Raw genomic sequence first — 10,631 nt, forward strand, 5'->3', positions numbered from 1 at the left:
GGGCAGGTGAGGGGCGCGGGCCCGAGGGCGCTGAGGGAGGGACACGGCCCTGAGGGTGCTGAGGGATGGATACGGCCCCGAGGGCAGGGCAGGGACACGGCCCTGAGAGTGCTGAGGGATGGACACGGCCCCGAGGGTGCTGAGGGAGGGACACGGCCCTGAGGGTAGGGCAGGGACTCGGTCTGGAGGGCGCTGAGGGAGGGACACGGCCCAGAGGGTACTGAGGGAGGGACACGGCCCAGAGGGTGCTGAGGGAGGGACATGGCCCTGAGGGCAAGGCTTGGCCCCAGCCACCCTGAGCACAGTCCTCGGGAGCTCCTTCCCACACGCCCCAGATTTCCTGACACTGGGCTCTCACCGGCCTCTGCCATTCACCCCTGTAGAGACTCAAGGATGGCCTCTGAGCTCTCCACCGTAGAGGATCCTATTGTGGAGTTGTAGCATAGCAGACCTCACCAAGGACCACCATTTAGAGCAGGATTTATCCCCTGAGAGCTCTGAAGGAGCTGAGGAGCTGGGCTGGTCCTTACCTGCTCTGTAGTGCCTCTGTTCAATGAACTTTGGGAAGGTTTGGGGATGGTTTCAGCTGTACAGGCAGGATTTATGAACTCTAGGGAAGTCCTAGGGCTTCCTAGGGAAGTCCTTATGGGCTCTAGGGAAGTCCTAAGGACTTAGAACCCAACAAATCTGACATCTTCCTGCAGGCCAGGGAGCTGTAGTGTAAACAGACTGAATAGAAACAGATAAACACAACATGGAAAATCTTTTATTGGCAGAAGTCATTTCTCACCTGTCTAGTTCACTTTTTGAAAGAGCCATTCTATACCTGGATTAGGTTCAGTGGATGTATTACCTGCCTATCTTTCAAAAAAGTCACAAGATTCTTCATAAGACCACTATAAACCAGTAAGGTGTTTGAGCAATTGAGGCAGTGCTCTCAGGACTGGTAAAAATACAGAATTAAAAGCTGGGTATAAAGGAACAGGTTTTTCTTCCTTTCATTTTTAAAAAATTATCTCCCCACAGCAAATCTTCTGTGACATAAGCATTTAGCATATTCCTAAGTGATACAGGAATAGGGGGAGAGCCTGAAGCATCTGGAGCTAACAGGAACAGTTCCACAAGTATTTGGATGTGCTGGTTGACTGCCCAGTGAAGTGCCAGGTGAAATTCAATGTAGAAAAAAATGAAAATAGACTCTCAACAGGAAAACAAAAAGCATTGTAAGCAAAAAATTACAGTGCTCAGTTGAAATGAGCAGCAGTGATTGTCAGAAGACACAGAAATGCTGTTGGACTGGTATCCCTGGGCATCCTTGCTGCTCTCTGCCTGAGCTCTGTCTTGGGAGCAGGGGTTTGGTGGGTGTTTGGTCTGTTCCTCTGCAGCCTCTCCAGCAGCAGCTTTGCTGCCAGCAGGAAAAGCTGCAGAAGGATTGTTGGATTTTGTCCAGCAGTTTGTGAGCACAGAGCATTTGGGTGGCTCAGGCACATTGATGTGGCCACAGGGTGACAGGCAGTGCTGGGCTGGGGTTGCTGGGCTCCTCTCTCACCCTGCTCTGCTCCATGTCCCTCTGCAGAAGCTGCACATCCCGAGCTCTCTCCTGGAGCCTGCCTCAAGGATGGATAAATGGGTGAGCTGGCAACCTTGCAACCAGGGGGAGGGAGGGACCAAGACATACATTTGGGACATTTATCTGTAAAATTATCACAGGATAAGATAACTCTGTAAGATAAACCTAGAGTATGAAGGACTGAGACTATTGACTGAAGATCAAGTGCTCTTGAATGGGAGCAACAGAAGAGTTAGGAGTATGAAAAATCCCTTTGACTTGGGAGAACTTCGTCTCTCATCTCCACCACAGGCATAGCCACACATTATCCCAATCATTTTCCATCTGAACCCAGTGTGGAAGGGTGCAGCTCAGCCCCATTTCCTGTGAAGGAGTTTTCAAGCACATGCTTGTTCTGATGTTGCTATGATGTTTTAGTTGTCATTTTTCCCCCTCCAAATGAACCCCTGATACACACTTGGGCGTTTGCTCCATGGCTGTGTACTGGGGAGAGCCCTCAGTACAGTGTGAGCAGCCTCCTTCTGTTCCAGCACCAACCCAGCAGGGAGCAGGGTGCCAGGGAAGTGTCCCCAGACCTCTGCCCCCAAGAGCGTTATTGCTCCCACTCATGCAGCCATTCAATGAGCAGCTCTCCCCGAGGCTCTCTCTGGGGTTACACCCACAAGTCTGTAGCTGGCTGCAGCCTGTCACACACCAGTCTGATCCAGGCTCCCATTTTCTGCCCTCTCCTTTCTGATGCTGTTCTGTTGCAGAAGGTCAGCACTGGGATTCCCCTTCCTCCTGCCCAGGTGCCTCCCAGCCGCCTCCCCATGAAGCAGAAGCCAGGTAATCCCTGGGCCCTCAGTGGGGGAAGCTGTGCCCAAACCCTGCTCTTTAGGGGGCATGAGGAGGTGGTGGCCCCACTGCAGCCTCTGCTGACTGCAGGGCTGTTCCCCTGCCTTTGTGCTGTTCTGCAGATCCTCCTGGGGAAGCAAATGCCTCTGTCAATGATGCCAGTGCCCACGTGAACTCTAAGGTGAGGTGTTCCACAGGCTGAAGCTGGCACAGCCTCAGGAGAGCAGGACTGGGAAGAGTGCAAGATTCTTGCCCAGAATTCCTGAGCTGCTCCCAAATAACCGGGAAAAAACCTCCTTCCTCTGACCACTTTTCCATTCTAAAGAGAGGCTCCCATGTGGTCTTTCCTCCCGGTTTGTGACCATCCCACTTTGGTAGACAGCCCAACGTTGACCTGTTGCCACCCTCTGAGGCACCAGGAGCACCAAACGCATCAGAGTTCTTGTGCACATGCTTTACAGCCCACTTTGCAAGAGGCAGTTGTCTTTGAACACCCTGCTGTCCCTTCCCCCTCTTCCTGTGTCCCATTTTCTGTCCCTATCAGTCTGGATAGCACAGTTCATTCAAATTTGCCCTGTTGGGTAATGTTCTCTGAGGTACTTCTGTGCCATTGCCAGCCCCTGCATGTGATGGTCCTGGAATGACTCCTGTGACCCTCTGGGGACACCACCTCTGTCCCTCAGCTGCAGGTCAGCTCTGCCACACCTGTTTTTGGGGTATTTGGGGTAATTTTTTCAGGTGTAGTTCAGCCAGAAGGTAGCACAGTGGAGGAATGTGGCTACTTCTCTCCAGCTGGCTGGAGGAATTGGGGCCCTGCTCGTATAATTTTGGGTTTAGGAGGTACCTGTAAAATCAGAACCAAAACCAGAATTCCTGAGTCACAGGAGGAACATTTGATCCCATGCTTTGAATCCAGAGTTCCCCCTTTGAAATTCAGGTCTGCATTTTGATGCTGTTCTGCTGCGACATGGCAGCACTGAGATGAGGGATTGTGCCTGGGTCCCCTCTCTTGGTTTGAGAGCAGATATTGTCGGTTGGGTTTGTTAGTCAGTTGTGGTTCTTCTTAGTCCATGAACTCTATAGTCAGTCGGGGTTCTTCCCCCCGAGGGTGCTGGCACTGCCCAGGCTCCCCAGGGAATGGGCACGGCCCCGAGGCTGCCAGAGCTCCAGGAGCCTTTGGACAGCGCTGCCAGGGATGGACAGGGTGGGGTTGTTGGGGTGTCTGTGCAGGACCAGGGGCTGGGCTGGGTGATCCCTGTGGGTCCCTTCCAGCTCAGGATACTCTGATTCTCCACTCTGACCGAGCCCATCTCCCTGCAGGTCCCCCCGAGGTGCGGGGAGGCCCCCGCGGGCGCAGACAGGCCGGCGGTGCTGCGGCTGCGCTGCGAGTGCTCGCTGGTGCTGCGGGCAGGCGAGGCCCTGTGGGGTGGCATGGGCCAGCAGCCATTCCCCTCAGGATGCAGGCATCCAGCTGCCTGTGGGCTCCTGGGAACGTTTATCTGGGGCCAAAACCAGCAAAGATGTAAGCACACAGTCTGCCCAGAGGGCAAACCTCACCGTGGGCTTTGGGTGGGACAACAGCATGATGCCCGTGGGGAAGCACATGCTATTCCTATTGTAATCCCCTCCCAGTACATCAAGGGCTCAGGGAGGGCTGCAGATGGACTTATGATAAAGGCATGGAGTGACAGGACAAGGGGGAATGGCTTCAGACTGACAGAGGGATGGGTTGGATAGGATATTAGGAAGAAATTCTTTAATATAAGAGTGGTGAGGCCCTGGCACAGGTTGCCCACAGAGATTGTGGATTCCTCATCCCTGGAGCTGTTCAAGGCCAGATTGGATGGAGCTTGGAGCAGCCTGGTGTAGTGAAAGATTCTCTGCCCATGGCAGGGGGTTGAAACTAAATTATCTTTAAGGCCTTTCTAAGCAAAACCGTTCTACAACTCTGTGATTCTATGGACCTTGGAAGCCTAAAGGATCTTTCCTAGGAAACTGTACCATGGTCAAGAAAAAGGGAGGAGAGAAGGAAAAACTCTGTGTAGATGCGGCTGCCGCAGGTTGGATTTTGTCCCACTCAGTTCAGCCTTTGCAGTAACAGGGTCAATGCAGAGCAAGCTGGCACTCAGGCAGAAGATCTTGGGGTGAGGTCTTCCTGATTGTGACACTCCTTGGGACATACAGTGGCATCACGAGTGTTTAGAATCTTTCCCTCAAGTTTGTGCGGGAGGAGGTGACAGTGTCACTCCCCACAGTGCCATTTCTGCCTGCTGAGCCTGTGGGGCAGCCCCATGTCACTGTGCAAGGGGACAAGCTCAGAACTGGCCTGCAAAGGGGACTGTGAAGACTGAGGGTGGCAGAGGGTTGGGCTGGCCTCCAAGTTTGGTTTTAAATGAAATTATTTGCTCGGCATTAATGAACCCTTGCAGCTACAGGCTCCTGGATGGCACAGAGCTGGGGACAGTGTTAGGACAGGAAGAGCTGGGGAAGGTGTGGCAGCAGCTGATGGAGGGCAAGCTGATACTCTGTTGCCAGGTACGTAGGCTGGGACAAGGTCTCTGCTGGGCTGGGCTCCAGTCTCTGCTTTGCTTTGCAACCTCCATTCTGGCTTTTTCCTGCAGGACTCGGACTCCCACTTGGGCAGACCTGTTCTCTACCAGATGCTGGCTCAGCACTCTTACCTGCCACAGGGACCAGGGGACCTGGAGTTCAGCAAGGGAGATGTGCTGGATATCCTCTCTGAAGGTAGCTCTCCAGTCCTGCTGCTGGGCCAGGCTTTTGGAGTCTGCTCTGGGGAGGCAGTGGGGAAAATGTGGCCTCTCAAGTGCTGTCTCAGGTTCATACATACTCTTAAGAGTTACAGGCTTGCACCGGGTTTTTCCCAGAGTTAAATTCCAGCCATGAAAACTCTCACTAACTCCTAGGGCTCAGTCCTGCTCCTGTATGTTTTCCAGTGAACGAGGACTGGCTGGAAGGACGATGCAATGGCAAGACTGGCATCTTCCCCAAATGCTTTGCCACCCAGACCAGCTGTGATGCTGCCTTCCTATAGCAAACAGGAGCCTTTTCCTGCCTGGCTGCACCCCCAGGGGTGGGAGACACTCGTCCCAGCTCATTTGGGCCCCAGACAGCACAGCCAGGACCTCCACTGTACCTGGACAGGGGATATCTCCCACTCAGATCCATGGGGTCAGTTCCAGCAGTGATGGCATTTCCCACAGCCTGTTCCCTGACCTGGCATTTTTTACTTCGTGCTTACACTGCCAAAGATGTATCTGTGAAGAGCAGAGAGCAGGGAGAGGGCTCTGGGGTTTGGCTGTGGGAATTGTCCATGTGGGAGCTCAGGCTGCTGGGTGGGCAGAGGTTCCCCTGGGTGGGAGGAGGTTCCTCTGAGTGGGAGGAGGTTCCCCTGGGTGGGAGGAGGTTCCTCTGGGTGGGAGGAGGTTCCTCTGGGTGGAAGTCTTCATCCCCTCTCCCTGTTGCTTGCGTTGAGGCTGGAAAGCTGAGCCTCACTCCCGAAGCCAAGGGTGGCTGGCTGGGAGCAGGGGGCAGAGCCCTGTTCCCCAGGCTCTCGGGTCACATAACTTTATCTCCACCAGCCAGAGATGCTGCTCTTTCAAAAGGCTTTTGGAGCCAGTTTGCAGTGGGATTAATGGGATAACACCATGAGTGAGAACCACTGTCTTCCATAGCACATAGCTATGGACCTGACCATTCCTTCGCCAGGTGCCTCGGGCACTTTTCTGAAGCCCTAAGGCCTAGGTGAGATCTTGGAGCACAGAGAAAATAGGCACTTGTGGAAATCTCCACTGCTCAGAGCAGCTCTGGCTTGTGGGAGAGCCCTGGAGAAAGGGCTGGCTGGGAAGTGCAGTGTTGGGCTGGTGCTGCAAAGGTGAAAGCCCTGTCCAATTCCTGCAACTGGGCTGGGCTGATCTAAATAAAACACTCAAGTGCCTGGAGCTGGAACCTGTTCTGGATTTGGTGTCTTCGCAAAACTTGGCTATGTAACTTGAATATAAAATAAACCCTGAGCCAGAGTTGGCAACTCTTAAATCAACTTCCACTTGTGTTTTTCTGCTGAGATATGCCAGTAAGTATTTTTAACAACAGCTGACAGTGTCTTTGGGAAGAGATTCTGTCACATACTACAAAAATATTGCACATCTTGCACAGGGCAGGATACAGATGATGTCATCCCTCTGCTCAGAGTTAGGTGCCCACCACCGCTGTCCATTGCCAGTTGCCTCCCAGGACTGTTGGAAGAATAGCCCAGCAGGACTGGGAATGCCAAGGAAACTGTGCTAGGCTGAGCAGTGACATTCATATTTGAAAAACAAGACTGATTTTATTTCCAGTTTGAATTTTTTTTTGCTTCATCCAGCCAGCAAGTCTGAATCAGCTTTTGGCAGTTAGATTAAAGGAGTCTTCCTCTTAGAAAGAGATCAGGTCATCTTCCACATTCACAGAGATGACCCAGTCAGATCTCCTGAGCAATGGAGATGGGTCTAATGCCTTCATTCTTCTCCACTTTCCACCTCTTCTGCACCACTTCCCTGCCTGGTTTAGTAGACAGGATGCCTAGGATGCCTCTAGTCAGGAGGCTGGGAGCTACTTTGTTTTCCAGAAACAGTGCAGGAAAACAGCCACCAGGCCTGCCACGATGGTCAGCACGAGGAAGGAGATGGCCCCTGCCCACAGGCCGGGCTGGTGGCCCTTGACCTGCTGCAGAGCCTCCGCAGGGATCATGTTGGTCAAGTTCAGCATGAAGCCCAGTGTCCACCCGATGTCTGTGTTTGCTGCCTGGGGGGAGACAGCACAGGGCATCATCCAAAAGCACCTCTGCCAGGCACCAGCAGCTTGGTGTGAGGGGCTGAGGGGCATCTGTCCCATGAGCTGTCCCAGCTGTCTCACATGGGGACCAGGCTGTGATGAACCTGATCTTGCCAGCAGCAGTTGCACAAAGAGCCTTCCTGTCCCCCCTCCCCCGGGGCTAAGGAACAGCTGAACATGGATGACTGCTCTGATCCAGGTGTGCCTCTGTGACCTGCACGTGATTTTGGATCTGGTGTTTCCTCCATTGCTATAATCCTTCTAATTTGGCTGCAGAGTCAGTAAGATCAGAAAAGACCTTTCAAATCATGGAGTCCAGCCATCAGCCCAGCACCACCACCATGTTCATCACTAAGCTGTGTCCTCAAGTGCCACATCCACATGTTGTTTGAATACTTCCTGGGATGGTGACTCCACCAGTGCCCTGGGCAGCCTGTTCCAAAGCCTGACTCTTTCTATTTTCATTTCCATGAAAAAACACCATTCCTAGTACCTAACTAAGCTTCCCTTGGCACAACCTGAGGCTGTCTCCTCTCATCCTGGAAATATTCTGGTCAGGCCATACTCTGGTTCAAAGTGGTCATGGGGCCATCATCACCTTTCTGATAACAACATCAGAGACCAAAGTGGCAAAATCCTCTGCTTTTCCCTGACCCCCTCTAAAATCAGTTACATTCACAGCAGGGAAAGTGAGACATGAGGTGGGTCAGAGGTTTGGGGGTGGCTAAGAGAGAGCAAAGCTCTCCTGGGATCCCTGGGGAGGAGCCATGAAACAGGGACGCATCTCTGGCACAGAGGACTCCAGAGGTGCTGCTTCTGAACATGTCCGTTCTCTCCTGCTGCCCACAGGTGTTTACCTGCCTGCTGAAGTGGATGTTGCTCCAGGTGTGCTCATTGAACTTGAAGCCATCAAGCAGCAGCGTCAGGATGTAAAAGGCCACAGAGCAGTAGGTGTGCAGGTACTTCAAGTCCTTTGGGAAGCTCTGCACCAGCTGTGAGGCCATCAGGGACAGAGTGCAACAGGGAATGAGAGAGAGGCTCAGAAACCCTCCCTAGCCCAGGGAACAGCAGGGCTTGTACTCCAAGGAGAGAGATTTGGGACAGGATAAGCACAAGGCTCCTGGCTGCACTTCACAGGGCTCTCACCTCTGTCCAGTTCCTCCGGCAGAAGGAAAAGACTGTGGTGTTGACTTCACTCAGAGACTGCTGGCGGGTCAGGTTTAGGAAGTTGAAGGTGTAGTAGAACCCAGCAAAGGCCTGGGGGACAAGGCAACATGGTGAAAAACAATTACTTCCTCATCTGAGAAAAGACCCAGGAACCCCTCTTGCCTGGGGAGAGAGTTCCAAGTAATTCCCAGGGTGCTGCATCTGGCACCCCCTTGATGGTCTGCCAGAAAGTCTCAGAGCTGGCTCACAAGCCTGGGGCTCTTCTTGCACTCTGAGCTAGCTCACACAGGCTCCCTCAGACAAGGTCTGCCCGTTTCCCTAAGGGAACGCTGGCACATGGCAGGAGGCAGAAGCCACCTCTGAGCACAGAAGAGGTTTGCAGATAGAACCAGCTCCGAGGATCCCTCTCTGCCCACCCCGTTCCACAATCAGTGGCAGAGGAGACACCCAGTCCCTGCCTTCACCCTCCCCCAGGCAGGGGACAGAGCCTGCTTACGAAGAACTGTCCCCGCACGGGGGGCTGATAGACTCCATTGAACCCACACGGCCCCTGCGCCCCGCAGCTGAAGTTGAAGAGTCTCCGCACGGCCGTGCCACACGCGGCTGGGTCCCCTGTCCCCGTCACTGTGAGGACAAGGCCAGGGCTGGCTGAGCTTGGCGCACGCACACAGGGGCTGTCGTAGAGCTCTGCCACGCTGATGTTCTCCTGGTACCCCTGGGGGTAGCAGGGGTGCTTGATCTGGGGACTCGAGCTGGCCTGGAGAGAGATGGAGCCATTAATGGGGCTGCAATGCCACTGAGACCCTTCCCACAGCCCATCCCAAAAAGCAGGACTACACCCCAGGAGGACTGGATGCACCCCACCTGGCAGCTCCCTGAGCAGCCCTGGCTCCCGCAGCATTGGGCTCTGCCTCTGTCCCCGGGCACTTGTGCAGGGACTGTGCTGGGAAACCTCTCTCTGGGCAGAAATGGAGCGAGGCCAAGAGCATGGTGGCAGCAGGAAAACTACACATACAGCTGGCCTTGGGAAATTACAAAAAATGCCACCGCACATCAAGATGTGGGGAGAAGGAATCCCTAGCTGGCAATCACCACAACCTTCCACCCAAATGAGGCAATTTTTGCTTCCCCTAGGTAAAATCCAAGCCTCTGCCAATTCCCAACTCTTTGCCCACAGGCACGCCCAATGCTGCAGGGGGAGATGTGCCACGGCACTGGGAGATGGCGGAGCAGCCCCCGTGCCCCGTGGCACCTGGTGCAGAACTGCCAGCAGCATCTTCAGGGCCTGGCTCTGCCCATAGCACAGGTAGCTGTGGCTGTACAGGGAGTAGTTGGTGCCGTAGAGCCGGAAGAACACGGACGTGTTCCTGTCCTCCACGGGGACCCCGGGCTGGAAGGTGATCTGCGTCGAGGCACCGCCGAGGTCCAGAGCTCCCAGAACCTCGGTGTCCTGGGGATGTTCCCATTTCTCTGCAAACGAGAACTGGCCCAACACACAGCAAGGGTTAGGCTGAACTGCAGGCACTCACACTCCCTTCCCACAAGGACTTTGGGGCCCCAGGGGCACCTTCCACGTGCTCCCGGCTCCCTGTTTTACCCCTGCCTGCCCACGTCCTCCTCAACCCACAGACACTTCCACAGAGCACTCAGCTGTGGCCTCTTGGCTGCTGCACATCTGCTGGGATCCAGACACTTGGAGCAGGGAAAAAGGAGCCCTGTCCCCCAGGGGCCAATCCCGCTGCCATATCCCCAAAATCCACCCGTGTGTCAGCACACGAGAGCACAGGGCCAGGCTGAGCTGGACACAAAGATCCTGTTAATCACATTGATGAGGTGGAATCTGCAGCCCACAACCACAGGGAACCTTTGGCTGGGTGACCAGTGCCCCAAAGCTCCATTCCTCCCTCCTCTGCAGATAAGGAAAGCTGCTGCAGCTCAGACAGGGACGTTCTCCCCACTGCCCGTCCCGTGCCCTCTCCCCAGCTGCACCTTGACCAGTGTCTCCAGCAGGTAGTTGACAGTGATCCAGCCAAAGGAGCCCTCCTCGCTGCCCGTCAGGATCCGAGCTCCGCGGAAATCCACAGGGTACTCCCCAATGGCCTTGGACACCTCGGCCAAGACCTGCTCGGCCTTGCTGCTGTTCTCCTCCCTGCCAGCAAAGGCACAAACACCTCAGGTGCTGCACGCCCTGGCTGGCAGCTCTGGCAGCCGGGCTGGCACTGAGAGGCTG

General features: G+C 54.5%; 2 protein-coding genes across 2 annotated transcripts in view; one reads left to right on the top strand and one right to left on the bottom strand.

Annotated features, from left to right (window-relative positions):
- The window catches only part of NOXA1 (NADPH oxidase activator 1), a 13,603-nt gene extending 8,123 nt beyond the window's left edge, over nt 1–5,480 (top strand). The window contains exons 9-15 of the mRNA XM_014308123.2: nt 1,577–1,630; nt 2,323–2,395; nt 2,527–2,585; nt 3,725–3,825; nt 4,765–4,939; nt 5,026–5,149; nt 5,359–5,480. Of these exons, the coding sequence (XP_014163598.1) occupies nt 1,577–1,630; nt 2,323–2,395; nt 2,527–2,585; nt 3,725–3,825; nt 4,765–4,939; nt 5,026–5,149; nt 5,359–5,456 (684 nt within the window). The 3' untranslated portion in view covers nt 5,457–5,480. The remainder of the gene's footprint in view (nt 1–1,576; nt 1,631–2,322; nt 2,396–2,526; nt 2,586–3,724; nt 3,826–4,764; nt 4,940–5,025; nt 5,150–5,358) is intronic.
- Nucleotides 5,481–6,888: 1,408 nt separating this feature from the next.
- The window catches only part of ENTPD8 (ectonucleoside triphosphate diphosphohydrolase 8), a gene marked incomplete at its 5' end in the record, with an annotated part of 5,831 nt that continues 2,088 nt past the window's right edge, over nt 6,889–10,631 (bottom strand). Inside the window, 6 exons of the mRNA XM_005423825.2 lie at nt 6,889–7,204; nt 8,092–8,226; nt 8,381–8,491; nt 8,898–9,158; nt 9,654–9,884; nt 10,391–10,560. Coding sequence (XP_005423882.1) covers nt 7,013–7,204; nt 8,092–8,226; nt 8,381–8,491; nt 8,898–9,158; nt 9,654–9,884; nt 10,391–10,560 — 1,100 coding nt within the window. The remainder of the gene's footprint in view (nt 7,205–8,091; nt 8,227–8,380; nt 8,492–8,897; nt 9,159–9,653; nt 9,885–10,390; nt 10,561–10,631) is intronic.

The sequence above is a fragment of the Geospiza fortis genome, unplaced genomic scaffold (genome assembly GCF_000277835.1).
Source record: "Geospiza fortis unplaced genomic scaffold, GeoFor_1.0 scaffold85, whole genome shotgun sequence".
Classification (NCBI taxonomy): Eukaryota; Metazoa; Chordata; class Aves; order Passeriformes; family Thraupidae; genus Geospiza; species Geospiza fortis.